At 44.8% G+C, this 13,675-nt stretch overlaps 1 protein-coding gene across 1 annotated transcript in view; it reads right to left on the reverse strand.

Annotated features, from left to right (window-relative positions):
- ACSBG1 (acyl-CoA synthetase bubblegum family member 1) overlaps positions 1-13,675 on the reverse strand; it is a 63,130-nt gene that overhangs the window by 27,703 nt on the left and 21,752 nt on the right. Inside the window, exons 3-7 of the mRNA XM_067471255.1 lie at positions 11,887-12,104; positions 8,853-8,941; positions 6,778-6,898; positions 2,709-2,789; positions 378-527 (exon numbers count right to left, since the gene is read on the reverse strand). Of these exons, the coding sequence (XP_067327356.1) occupies positions 378-527; positions 2,709-2,789; positions 6,778-6,898; positions 8,853-8,941; positions 11,887-12,104 (659 nt within the window). The remainder of the gene's footprint in view (positions 1-377; positions 528-2,708; positions 2,790-6,777; positions 6,899-8,852; positions 8,942-11,886; positions 12,105-13,675) is intronic.

The following is a 13,675-nucleotide window of genomic DNA, read 5'->3' on the forward strand; positions in this document are numbered from 1 at the left end:
CTGGATATCCGAGAGACGGAGAGAACAACGTTGTCTCATGAAGAAGGCATGAGGACACACGTAGGAGCAAAGGATGTTTTCCAGTGCAAAGAAAGCATTAAAAATAGCCCCTTTGCGAGCATTTGGTGAACAGAAATAGAAATTGCTCGGATCATCAAAGGCCAAAACAGCCCTCTCTACCTTTCAGTCTCAGCAAGTGACTTGGAGATGCTTCAAAGTGGAACAGGAGCTAATCATATGTTGTCGCTCTGTTCGTATGGCAGCCACCTGTCCCCACACCGACGACAACTCGTCCAAAAATAAATTCCGTCAATGGCTAGAGCCCTTCTATTTAAAAAGCATGAACAAAGTTTTCCGTGGCTGCCTGCAATACCTACGTTGTCGTGGCTCAGCATGGCTCCTTTGGGCTTCCCGGTCGTTCCCGAAGTGTAGATCAGGACGCAACATTGGTTCGGCTTTTGGGAGCGAAGGATCGCGTCAAGCTCTTGATCCGGGACCTCGTTGCCCAATTCCATAAATTCGTCCATCTATAAATAATAATAATAATAATAATCTATATATATATAAATGCTCTGTGCATAATGAGTTCCTTAAAAAAAAAGAACCAATGAACAAAATCACAAAATCACACCAAATTTGGCAACAAAACGTCACTTGGGAGTTGTGGTTGCTGGAATTTATAGTTCACCTACAATCAAAGAGCATTCTGAACTCCTTCAATGATGGAATTGAACCAAACATGGTACACAGGACTCCCATGAACAACAGAAAATGTTGGAAGGGTTTGGTGGGGGTTGACCTTCAGTTTGGGAGTTGTAGTTCACCTACAACCAGAGCACTGTGGACTCAAACAATGATGGATCTGGACCAAACTTGGCACAAGCACTCAATACGCTCAAATATGAACACAGATGGAGTTTGGGGGAAATAGACCTTGACATTTGGGAGTTGTAGTTGCTGGGATTTATAGTTCATCCACAATGAAATAGCATTCTGAACCTTACCAACGATAGAATTGGAACAAACTTCCCACACAGAACCCCCATGACCAACAGGAAATACTATGTTTTCTGATGGTATTTGGCGACCCCTCTGACACCCTCTCGCGACCTCCACAGGGGTCCTGACCTCCAGGTTGAGAAACACTGCTGTAGAATGAATGTAGTTTGACCCTACCTTAACTACCATGGCTCAATGCTACGGATTCTTGGGAGTCATCATTTTACAACTACCAAAGAAGGCTGATGCCTCGTCAAACTACAACTTCCAGAATCCCATCTCATCAAGAATGGCAGTTCAAATGGGATGAAGCTATATTAATTCTACATGGGATACTCTAAAGAGCCTTAATGAAGGCTCTTCATTAAGGTTCTCAACCTTCCTAATGTCGTGACCCCTTAATACAGTTTCTCATGTTGTGGGGACCCCCAAACTTTTTTTCCCTGTTGCTACGTCATAACTGTAATTTTGCTACTATTATGAATTGTAATGTAAATATCTTATATGGATGGTTTGTTTTCATTCACTGGACCAAATTTGGCACAAATACCCGATATGCCCAAATTTGAATACTGGTGGGGTTGTGGGGGATTGATTTTGTCATTCAGAAGTTGTAGTTGCTGGGATTTATAGTTCACCTACATTCAAAGAGCATTCTGAACTCCACCAACAATGGAATTGAACCAAACTTGGCACACAGAATTCCCATGACCAACAGAAAAAACTGGAAGGATTTGATGGGTTTTGACCATGAGTTTTGGAGTTGTAGTTCACCCACATCCAGAGAGCACTATGGACTCAAACAATGATGGATCTGGATGAAACTTGGCAGGGATACCCATTATGCACAAATGTGAACACTGAGAAAACAGACCTTGGCATGTGGGAGTTGCAGTTGCTGGGATTTATAGTTCACCTACAATCAAAGAGCATTCTGAACCCCACTGATGATAGAATTGGGCCAAACTTCCCACACAGAATCCTCATGACCAACAGAAAATACTGTGTTTTCTGATGGTCTTTGTCGACCCCTCTGACACCCCCTGGTGACCCCCCCCAGGGGTCCCGACCCCCAGGTTGAGAAACACTGCCATAAATGAAGTACTGACGAAAATTCGGAAGTTTCGTAAAGTTTTGAAATTTTTCTGATGGTCACTCCTTGGGTTAGTAGGTATCTTGTGACCAAATTTGGTGGTAATTCGTGCAGTGGTTTCTGAGTATGATGTCACTCAAAACAGTGTGTGTGTGTGTGTGACACACACACATGCACAAACCGTATTTTCTGGCATATAAGACAACTGGGCGTATAAGACGACCCCCAACTTGTCCAGTTAAAATATAGACTTAGGGATATACTTGCCGTATAAGACGACCCCTCTTCCAACGCACACCAAATACATTTTTAAAAGCATCAGATTTGATTTCAATACAGTAATTTTCCTATTACTGTCCCTCCTTCTCTGCCTCTCAGATCTCGCACATGCGCACCTGCACCGCTTCACTGCAGACTTCAGGAGGAAGATCTGAGAGGCAGAGGAGGAGGTACGATAATAGGATACAAGGGCGGGCCAGACAGGTAAAAGAGCACTTATCCGGCTTTCTCGTCTTTATTTTTAACCTCACAGCATTAAAAATAGAGAGGCAATGATGAAACGAGCAGAGGAAGGAAACCTACAAAATTAGCATTTGTAGGTTTCCTGGTCACTCACCGCGTACAAATTGGGACGTTCCTCCAGCAAACGGCCTTTGTACATCACCACCGCTTTCAAGAGGGGCAAACGATCCCAGATCTATGTCGAAAGACAATTAGAATCATAGAATCATAGAATCAAAGCGTTGGAAGAGACCTCATGGGCCATCCGGTCCAACCCCATTCGGCCAAGAAGCAGGAATATTGCATTCAAATCACCCCTGACAGATGGTCATCCAGCCTCTGTTTAAAAGCTTCCAAAGAAGGAGCCTCCACCACACTCCGGGGCAGAGAGTTCCACTGCTGAACGCCTCTCACAGTCAGGAAGTTCTTCCTCACGTTCAGATGGAAGGGTCAAGGGTCAAGGGTCTGGAGAACAAGCCCTATGAGGAGCGGCTTGGGGAGCTGGGCATGTTTAGCCTGAAGAAGAGAAGGCTGAGAGGAGATATGATAGCCATGTATAAATATGTGAGAGGAAGCCACAGGGAGGAGGGAGCAAGCTTGTTTTCTGCTTCCTTGGAGGCTAGGACGCAATGGAACAATGGCTTCAAACTACAAGAGAGGAGATTCCATCTGAACATTAGGAAGAACTTCCTGACTCTGAGAGCCGTTGATGGGAACAAGAGCAGGGCCTCCTTGGATGATCTTAGATTACGAGGTGGGACGTAGGCTAAAGACAGCACTTTGAATTGTGTCCGGTAGCAAACTGGCAGCCAGTGGGGGTTGTATGCTCCCTGAGCGCAGCTCCCGTTAGTAACCTGGCTGCCGCACGCTGGGACCATTTTATTATTTATTTGCAGTATTTCTATACCGCTTTTCTCACCCCTCGGGGGACTCAAAGCAGTTTACACATAACTGACAAAACTTCAGTGCCATACATTGGACACTGACGCGATGCCAAACCATAACAACCACAATTAAACATAAATCATAATTAGACAGTATATAAGCAATCATTAAAACAATAAATAATAAAAACAGTCTTGTCAGTCGTGTTGTCATTCTAGTCCATGTCCTTTAAACTCTACAAACATCTACTGTCCGAAGGCCTGATCCCAAAGCCATGATTTTAGTTTCTTCCTAAAAACCAGGAGGGAGGGAGCAGATCTTACCTCCTTTGGGAGTGTGTTCCATAGGCGAGGGGCCACAACCGAGAAGGCCCTGTCTCTCGTCCCCGCCAGACACATTTGCGCGATTGACGAGAGCGAGAGCAGGGCCTCCCCGGATGATCTTAGATTACGAGATGGGACATAGGGGTGGATGCGTTCAGACAAGTAGGCTGGGCCAGAACCATATCGAGCTTTATAGTACTTTGAATTGGGCTCCGAGATGGACTGGCAGTCAGTGGAGCTGGCACAACAGGGGGGTGGTATGCTCCCTGTATGTCACCCCAGTTAGTAATCTGGCTGCCGCCTGTTGGACTAGCTGAAGTTTCCGAACCATCTTCAAAGGCAGCCCCATGTAGAGTGCATTGCAGTAGTCTATACGGGATGTAACCAGAGTGTGGACCACCGTGGCCAAGTCAGACTTCCCAAGGCACACATGCAACTGGCGCAAAGCTTTAACTGTGAAAAAGCTCCCCTAGTCACCGCCGAAACCTGGGGTTCCAGGCTCAGCAATGAGTCCCGGATCACACCCAAGCTGTGAACCTGTGCCTTCAGGGGGAGTGGAACCCCATCCAGCACAGGCTGGAACCCTATGCTCTGTTCGGCCTTACGACTGACCAGGAGGATCTCTGTTTTGTCTGGATTCGATTTCAAATTGTTCATCCTCATCCAGACCGTCACAGCGGCCAAGCACCGGTTCAGGACCTGGACAACATCCTTAGTAGCAGGTAGGAAGGAGTGACAGAGTTGGACGTCATCTGCGTACAGATAACACCATACCCCGAAACTCCAGATGATCTCCCCCAATGTTAAAGAACATGGGGGACAGTATTGAACCCTGAGGAACCCCACAAGACAACGGTTATGGAGTTGAGTAGGTGTCTCCCAGTAACACCTTCTGGGAATGACCCTCTGGGCAGAGGTGCCAGGAGGAAGTGGCTCAGCTTCGATGGTGTCCCACAAAGTGACCACTGCATACCCGGCTCTCCTCTCCCCCTGATGGCAGCTGCTGCTGCCGTCGGTGAAGAACTCAAGCTCAGCATCAGGAAGGGGCTGGTCCTTGAGGTCTGGGCGGCTAGAGTAGAGTTCTTTGATGGTGGCGATGCAGTCGTGAGGCTCCTGGTCGTCTCCTTCCTCGGGGTCGATGGGCATCAGGGTGGCAGGGTTGAGGCAGTTGGTGGTGGCCAGGGTGAGGTCTCCTTGGTCGATGAGGAGGGCCTGGTAGCGAGTGAGCCGGCCAGCAGAAAGCCAATTGGTCCCCTTAGCATCCAAGACAGCCAGGACGCTATGGGGGACATAGACAGTTGTTGGCTGGCCCAAAGTCAGCTTCCTGGCTTCTTCAGCTACCATGGCAGTTGCAGCCACAGCCCTCAGGCAGGCAGGCCACCCAAGGCTGGTGTTGTCCAGGCGTTTGGAGAAGTAGGCAACCGGCCTCTTGGTGCTGCCCAGTGGCTGGGCGAGCACCCCCGCTGCCACCTCCTGGCGTTCATGGACATAAAGGAAGAAGGGCTTGGTCATGTCAGGAAGTCCCAAGGCAGGAGCCGATATGAGGGCTTTCTTAATGGCTTCAAAAGCCGTCCTGCATTCAGCGCACCAAACTAGGAATGTCTCTGGCCCTGATGTTGCCTCATATAGGGGCTTGGCAATTAGTCCAAAGTTCGGAAGCCAAATTCAACAGAAAGAAGCCATTCCCAAAAAGTCCCTGAGCTGTTTCTTCGTCCTGGGCTCCTTGACCTTGCAGATAGCCTCCTTCCTTTCTGGTCCCAACGCCCTCTGCCCTTGGCTGACATCAAACCCCAGATACCTTACAGTGTCCTTGCAGATCTGGGCCTTCTTCTTGGATACCTTGAAGCCAGCTTCTCCCAGGAAGTTGAGGAGGCTGATGGTGAGGCGTTCACAGGTGTCAGGATCTTCACAGCAAAGAAGTAGGTCATCAATGTACTGCAGCATTTCTCTAGCTCTGAGGCAAGGCTCTGGCTGAAGATGGTCGGTGAACTGGTAAAACCTTGTGGCAAAACCTGCCAGCAAAGCTGCACCCGCCTGGCAGTGCCCACATGCTCCCACTCGAAGGCAAATATCTCCTGGCTATCCTTATGAATAGGAATAGAAAAAAACGCATCTTTTAAGTCCAAAACAGTGAAGCAAGAGCAAGAAGGAAGGATAGTAGAAAGCAGAGTATAAGGGTTAGGCACCACAGGGTGTAGGTCCACCACTACAGCAACTGCAAAACAGTACCTCCAAGGCCCATGCATGTGAGGCAGCCCAGAAGGATACCGTGGTCAACGGTATCGAAGGCCGCTGAGAGTCCATCAGAACCAACAGGGACACACTCCCCCTGTCTAGTTCCCGGCGTAGATCATCCACTGTTTCAGTTCCATGTCCCGGCCTAAAGCCAGACTGTGCCGAATCCAGATAATCCGTGTCTTCCAAGAATACCTGGAGTTGTGAAGCCACCACACATTCCAGGACTTTGCCCAAAAAGGGGAGATTGGAAACTGGCCGATAGTTGTCGAATTGAGTAGGGTCCAGTGATGGTTTTTAGTGATCATCCACTAAGGCGACCAAGACTGAAGCAAAGTGTGCCAAAGTCCAAATGCAGCTCTTAAATTTATTTATTTATTCGTGTCAGGAGCAACTTGAGAAACTCCAAGTCACTCCTGGTGTGAGAGAATTGGCCGTCTACAAGGACGTTGCTCAGAGGACACCTGGATGTCTTACCATCCTGTAGGAGGCTTCTCTCATGTCCCCACATGAGGAGCTGGAGCTGGCAGGGGGGAGCTCACCCCACTCCCCGGATTCGAACTATTGATCTTTCGGTCAGCAGTCCTGCCAGCACAATAACATATAACCCATTGTGTCATACGTTATTGAATTGCTATGCCACTTGGGATCCATACATTTATAGGCAAATATTTCAAAGTCCTTCCTCGTTTTTAATTTTCCGATGATAAAGGATCGACCCTTCCTTGAAAAGTTGTTTACCTGGGTTATTTTGTCCAATTGCTTCTGGTTTTCGACCACAATTATATTTGCTCTGCAGTCGTGGGCAATATAATGGCAGGCCTCCGGAGAGCTGGTGGTGTAGATGCCAGTCACAATACCCCTGCAACCCGGAAAAGGGGAGAAAATAATAATAATAATAATAATAATAATAATAATAATAATAATCATCTATATAAATAAAAATGTAATGTTCATTTGTGGGATTAACATAACCCAAAAACCACTGGACGAATTGACACCAGATTTGGGCACAAGACACCTAACAACCCAATGAGTGTCCATCACCCATAAACACACACGCACATGCACACATTCATACACACACACGTATATATATGCACAAAGACACACAAATATACACGTATACACACATACATATACATATACACACATATACATATACATGCACACATACATATATACATATATACATGCACATGCATATACATAGCCACATACATACATCTATACACACAAATATACATATAGACAAGCACACACATATACACAATATGTATGTACACATATAAACACACAAATACACAAATACATACACATATATATACACACACATACTCACACACACATATATATTTATGCAAACACACATATATACACACATTCATACACACACACGTATATATATGCACAAAGACACACAAATATACACGTATACACACATACATATACATATACACATATATACATATACATGCACACATACATATATACATATGCACATGCACACGCATATACATATCCAGATACATACATATATACACACAAATACGCATGTACACATACACACATGCACACACATATCCACATACATATATATATATACACACACATATGCATATAGACAAGCACACACATATACACAATATGCATGAACACATACACACATGCACACACATATCCACATACATACATATATACACACACATATGCATATAGACAAGCACACAAATATACACAATATGCATGAACACATACACACATGCACACACATATCCACATACATACATATATACACACACGTATGCATATAGACAAGCACACACATATACACAATATGCATGAACACATATAAACACACAAATATATACACACATATATATATACACACACATACACACATATATATTTATGCAAACACATATATATACACACATACATATATACATATACACATGCACACACATATACATATCCAGATACATACATATATACACACAAATATGCATATAGACAAGCACACACATATACACAATATGCATGTACACATATAAACATGCAAATACACAAATATAAACACACACACACATATATATGCAAACACACATATATACACACATACATATATACATATGCACATACACACACATATACATATCCACATACATACATATATACACACAAATATGCATATAGACAAGCACACGCATATACACAATATACATGTACACATATAAACACACAAATATATACACACATATATATACACACATACACACACATATATATTTATGCAAACACACATATATACACACATACATATATACATGCACATGCATATACATATCCACATACATACATAAACACACAAATACACAAATATATACAAACATATATATATTTATGCAAACACACGTATATACACAAATATATACACACACATACACACACAAAACACATATACACAGACTGGGCCACAGCAACGCCTGGCAGGGGATGGCTATTAATAATAATAATAATAATAATAATAATAATAATAATAATATTAATAATAGCAACAACCATTTTTTTTCATAGGCATGGAGGGGATCCCCAAAGGTCCTATAGTCCAACCCCATTCTGCCATATTGGAATCATGGAGTAGAAAGGGATCCCCAAAGGTCATCCAGTCCCACCCTATTCTGCCATCTAGGAATTATAGAATTGTAGAGTTGCAGAAATCATAACATTGGAAGAGGGCCCAAAAGGTCATCCAGTCCAACCCCATTCTGCCATAGAGGAATCATGGCATGGAATCAATGTTGCTCAAACTTTACCCAGCAAAAACGGTCCCAACCGCCGAAATGAACCATTCGGGAGAGTTGAATCCGAGAATTGCAACGCTGTGGAAGCGTTGGAGGCCGAGCTTTTGGGAGGAAAAAAAAAATAAGGGAAGAATGTAAGAAATCAGATATTGCTTGCAGGTATTATCTCAAACCACATTAATGATAACGACATAGGGCAGTGGTTCCCAACCTTCCTAATGTCGCAACCCCTTAATACCATTCCTCATGTTGTGGTTTATTTATCTATTTATTTATTTGTCGTGTCAGAGCAACCAGTCAATTATATTACATTCCTAACACAGCAAAGCAAACAAACAGAAAAATACAAAACTTGTGAGTTTGGTAGTTGGTTAAATGTCCTTTGACCAGTATCTGGCCACTTGGAGTGCTTCTGGTGTTGCTGCAAGAAGGTCCTCCATGGTGCATGTGACGGGGCTCAGGTTGCATTGCAGCAGGTGGTCAGTGGTTTGCTCTTCTCCACACTCACATGTCGAGGATTCCACTTTGTAGCCCCATTTCTTGAGGTTGGCTCTGCATCTCGTGATGCCAGAGCGCAGTCTGTTCAGAGCCTTCCAAGTCACCCAGTTTTCTGTGTGTCTAGGAGGGAGTCTCTCATTTGGTATCAGCCATTGGTTGAGGTGATGGGTTTGAGCCTGCCACTTTTGGACTCTCGCTTGCTGAGGTGTTCCAGGAAGTGTCTCTGTAGATCTTAGAAAACTATGTCTAGATTTAAGTCGTTGACGTGCTGGCTGATACCCAAACAGGGGATGAGCTGGAGATGTCACTGCCTTGGTCCTTTCACTATTGGCTGCTACTTCCCGGCGGATGTCAGGTGGTGCAATACCGGCTAAGCAGTGTAATTTCTCCAGTGGTGTGGGGCGCAGACACCCTGTGATAGATACCCAGTAGCCACATCTACTGTTTTAGTGTGGTGAGATGTGTTCCACACTGGGCATGCATACTCAGCAGCAGAGTAGCACAGCGCAAGGGCAGATGTCTTCACTGTGTCTGGTTGTGATCCCCAGGTTGTGCCAGTCAGCTTTCGTATGATATTGTTTCTGGCACCCACTTTTTGCTTGATGTTCAGGCAGTGCTTCTTGTAGGTCAGAGCACGGTCCAGAGTGACTCCCAGGTATTTGGGTGCGCTGCAATGCTCCAGTGGGATTCCTTCCCAGGTGATCCACAGAGCTCGGGATGCTTGTCTGTTCTTAAGGTGAAAAGCACATGTCTGTGTTTTAGATGGATTAGGGATCAGCTGGTTTTCCCTGTAATAGGCAGTAAGAGCACCTAGAGCTTCGGAGAGCTTCTGTTCAACCATCTCAAAGCTCCCTGCTTGAGCAGTAATGGCACGATCATCAGCATAGATGAAACTCTCTGTCCCTTCTGGCAGTGGCTGGTCATTTGTGTCGATGTTCTTGACTGTAATTTTGCTCCTGTTATGAATCGTAATGTAAATATCTGATATGTAGGATGTATTTTCATTCAATGGACCAAATTGGGCACAAATACCCAATACTCCCAAATCTGGGGTTGAGGGAGGATAGACTTATTTGGGACCATGAGTGTTGGAGTTGTAGTTCACCTCCATCCAAAGAGCACTGTGGACTCAAACAATGATGGATCTGGACCAAACTTGGCACAAATACTCAAATGCCCAAATGTGAACACTGGTGGAGTTTGGGGGAAACAGACCATGACATTTGGGAGTTGTAGCTGCTGGAATTTATAGTTCACCTACAATCAAAGAGCACTCTGAACTCCATCAAGGATGGAATTGAACCAAACTTGCCACATTTTGCCATATCGGAATCACAGAGCTGGAAAGGAGCCCCAAAGGTCATATAGTCCGACCCCATTCTGTCATATCGGAATCACAAAGTTGGAAGGGACCCCTAAAGGTCATAAAGTCCAACCCCAAGCCGCTTTGAATCCCATCTGTCCCCGCCCCTCCTGGGGTATAGAAAGGTGGGAATAAATAAGGTAAATGAATAAATAAACAAATCTTGGCACACAAGAACTCCCACAACCAACGGAAAATACTGAAAGGATTAGGTGGGCATTGACCATGAGTTTTGGAGTTGTAGTTCATCTCCATCCAGACAGCACAATGAACTCAAACAATGATAGATCTGGAACAAATTTGGCATGAATTCTTAATGCCCAAATGTGAACACTGGTGGAGTTTGGGGAAAATAGACCTTGACATTTGGAAGTTGTAGTTGCTGGGATTTATAGTTCGCCTACAATCAAAGAGCATTCTGAACTCCACCAGCAATGAAACTGAACCAAACTTGGCACACAGAACTCCCATGACCAAAAGAAAATACTGGAAGGGTTTGGTGGGCATTGCCCTTGAGTTTTGGAGTTGTAGTTCACCTACATCCACTGTGGACTCAAAACAATGATGGATCTGGACCAAATTTGGCATGTATTCTTAATGTGCCCAAATGTGAACACTGGTGGAGTTTGGGGAAAATAGACCTTGACATTTGGAAGTTGTAGTTGCTGGGATTTATAGTTCACCTACAATCAAAAAGCATTCTGAATTCCATCAACGATGGAAATGAACCAAACTTGGCACACAGAACTCCCATGACCAACAGAAAATACTGGAAGGGTTTGGTGGGCATTGCCCTTGAGTTTTGGAGTTGTAGTTCACCTACATCCACTGTGGACTCAAAACAATGATGGATCTGGACCAAAATTGGCATGAATCCTTAATATGCCCAAATGTGAACACTGGTGGAGTTTGGGGAAAATAGACCTTGACATTTGGAAGTTGTAGTTGCTGGGATTTATAGTTCACCTACAATCAAAGAGCATTCCGAACTCCACCAATGATGGAAATGAACCAAACTTGGCACACAGAACCCCAACGACCAAGAGAAAATACTGTATTTTCGGATGGTGTTTGGTGTCCCCTCTGACACCCCCTTAAGACCCCCCCAGGGATCCGAACCCCCATGTTAAGACAGAATATTACAGGGAAGCATTTTGGATATCCTGCTTGGTCTTACTCTCTCACCTTCAGGAAGCTTTTGGCGGCTTTCCGAGAAAGGCGGTAATACTCCGAGAAGGTGACCTTTTCCCATTTCCCATCCTTTTTGCTGGCCATGGCGTCCAGCGGCCCGTATTTCTCTAGGGATTCCTGGAACATTTCATGGACGGTCATCGGAGCCTGGGGGCAAGTGGGGTCCGTCCGCAGCATCACCATCCCTTCGGCCGAAGTGGTCCAGAGGGACGCTGTCGGAAAGAAAAAGGAATCGTCACAACGCTTTCATGCTTCTCTGCCTTAGGAAACTACAACTCCCAGAACTCCATAGCATTGGGCCATTGCAGTTAATGTACTGCCAAACTGCATTAATTATCCAGGGTAGATGCACCTCATTTTGTAGCAATGTTTCTCAACCTGGGGGGTCAACCTGAAACCCCCAAGGGGGTTTCAGAAGGGTCACCAAAGACCATCAGAAAAATTTGGCCACAAGACACCTACTAACCCAAGGAGTGACCATCACTCAAAAAAAATATGAGTTTTTTCATTTGGGAGTTGTAGTTGCTGGGATTTATAGTTTGCCTATAAATCAAAGAGCCTTCCGAACTCCACCAATGGCACGGATACTCAATATGCCGTAATGTGAACACCGGTGGAGTTTGGGGGAAATCGACCTTGACATTTGGGAGTTGTAGTTGCTGGGATTTATAGTTTGCCTATAAATCAAAGAGCATTCCGAACTCCACCAATGGCACAAATACTCAATATGCCGTAATGTGAACACCGGTGGAGTTTGGGGGAAATCGACCTTGACATTTGGGGGTTGTAGTTGCTGGGATTTATAGTTTGCCTATAAATCAAAGAGCATTCCGAACACCACCAATGGCACGAATACTCAATATGCCGTAATGTGAACACCGGTGGTGGAGTTTGGGGGAAATCGACCTTGACATTTGGGAGTTGTAGTTGCTGGGATTTATAGTTTGCCTATAAATCAAAGAGTATTCCGAACTCCACCAATGGCACGAATACTCAATATGCCGTAATGTGAACACCGGTGGAGTTTGGGGGAAATCGACCTTGACATTTGGGAGTTGTAGTTGCTGGGATTTATAGTTTGCTTATAAATCAAAGAGCATTCCGAACTCCACCAATGTCACGAATACTCAATATGCCGTAATGTGAACACCGGTGGAGTTTGGGGGAAATCGACCTTGACATTTGGGAGTTGTAGTTGCTGGGATTTATAGTTTGCCTATAAATCAAAGAGCATTCCGAACTCCACCAATGGCACGAATACTCAGTATGCCGTAATGTGAACACCGGTGGAGTTTGGGGGAAATCGACCTTGACATTTGGGAGTTGTAGTTGCTGGGATTTATAGTTTGCCTATAAATCAAAGAGCATTCCGAACTCCACCAATGGCACGAATACTCAGTATGCCGTAATGTGAACACCGGTGGAGTTTGGGGGAAATCGACCTTGACATTTGGGGGTTGTAGTTGCTGGGATTTATAGTTTACCTACAATCAAAGAGCATTCCGAACTCCACCAATGGCATGAATACTCAATATGCCGTAATGTGAACACCGGTGGAGTTTGGGGGAAATCGACCTTGACATTTGGGGGTTGTAGTTGCTGGGATTTATAGTTTGCCTATAAATCAAAGAGCATTCCGAACTCCACCAATGGCATGAATACTTAATATGCCGTAATGTGGACACCGGTGGAGTTTGGGGGAAATCGACCTTGACATTTGGGAGTTGTAGTTGCTGGGATTTATAGTTTGCCTACAATCAAACAGCATTCTGAACTCCACCAA

The sequence above is a fragment of the Anolis sagrei genome, chromosome 9 (assembly GCF_037176765.1).
Source record: "Anolis sagrei isolate rAnoSag1 chromosome 9, rAnoSag1.mat, whole genome shotgun sequence".
Taxonomy (NCBI): Eukaryota; Metazoa; Chordata; class Lepidosauria; order Squamata; family Dactyloidae; genus Anolis; species Anolis sagrei.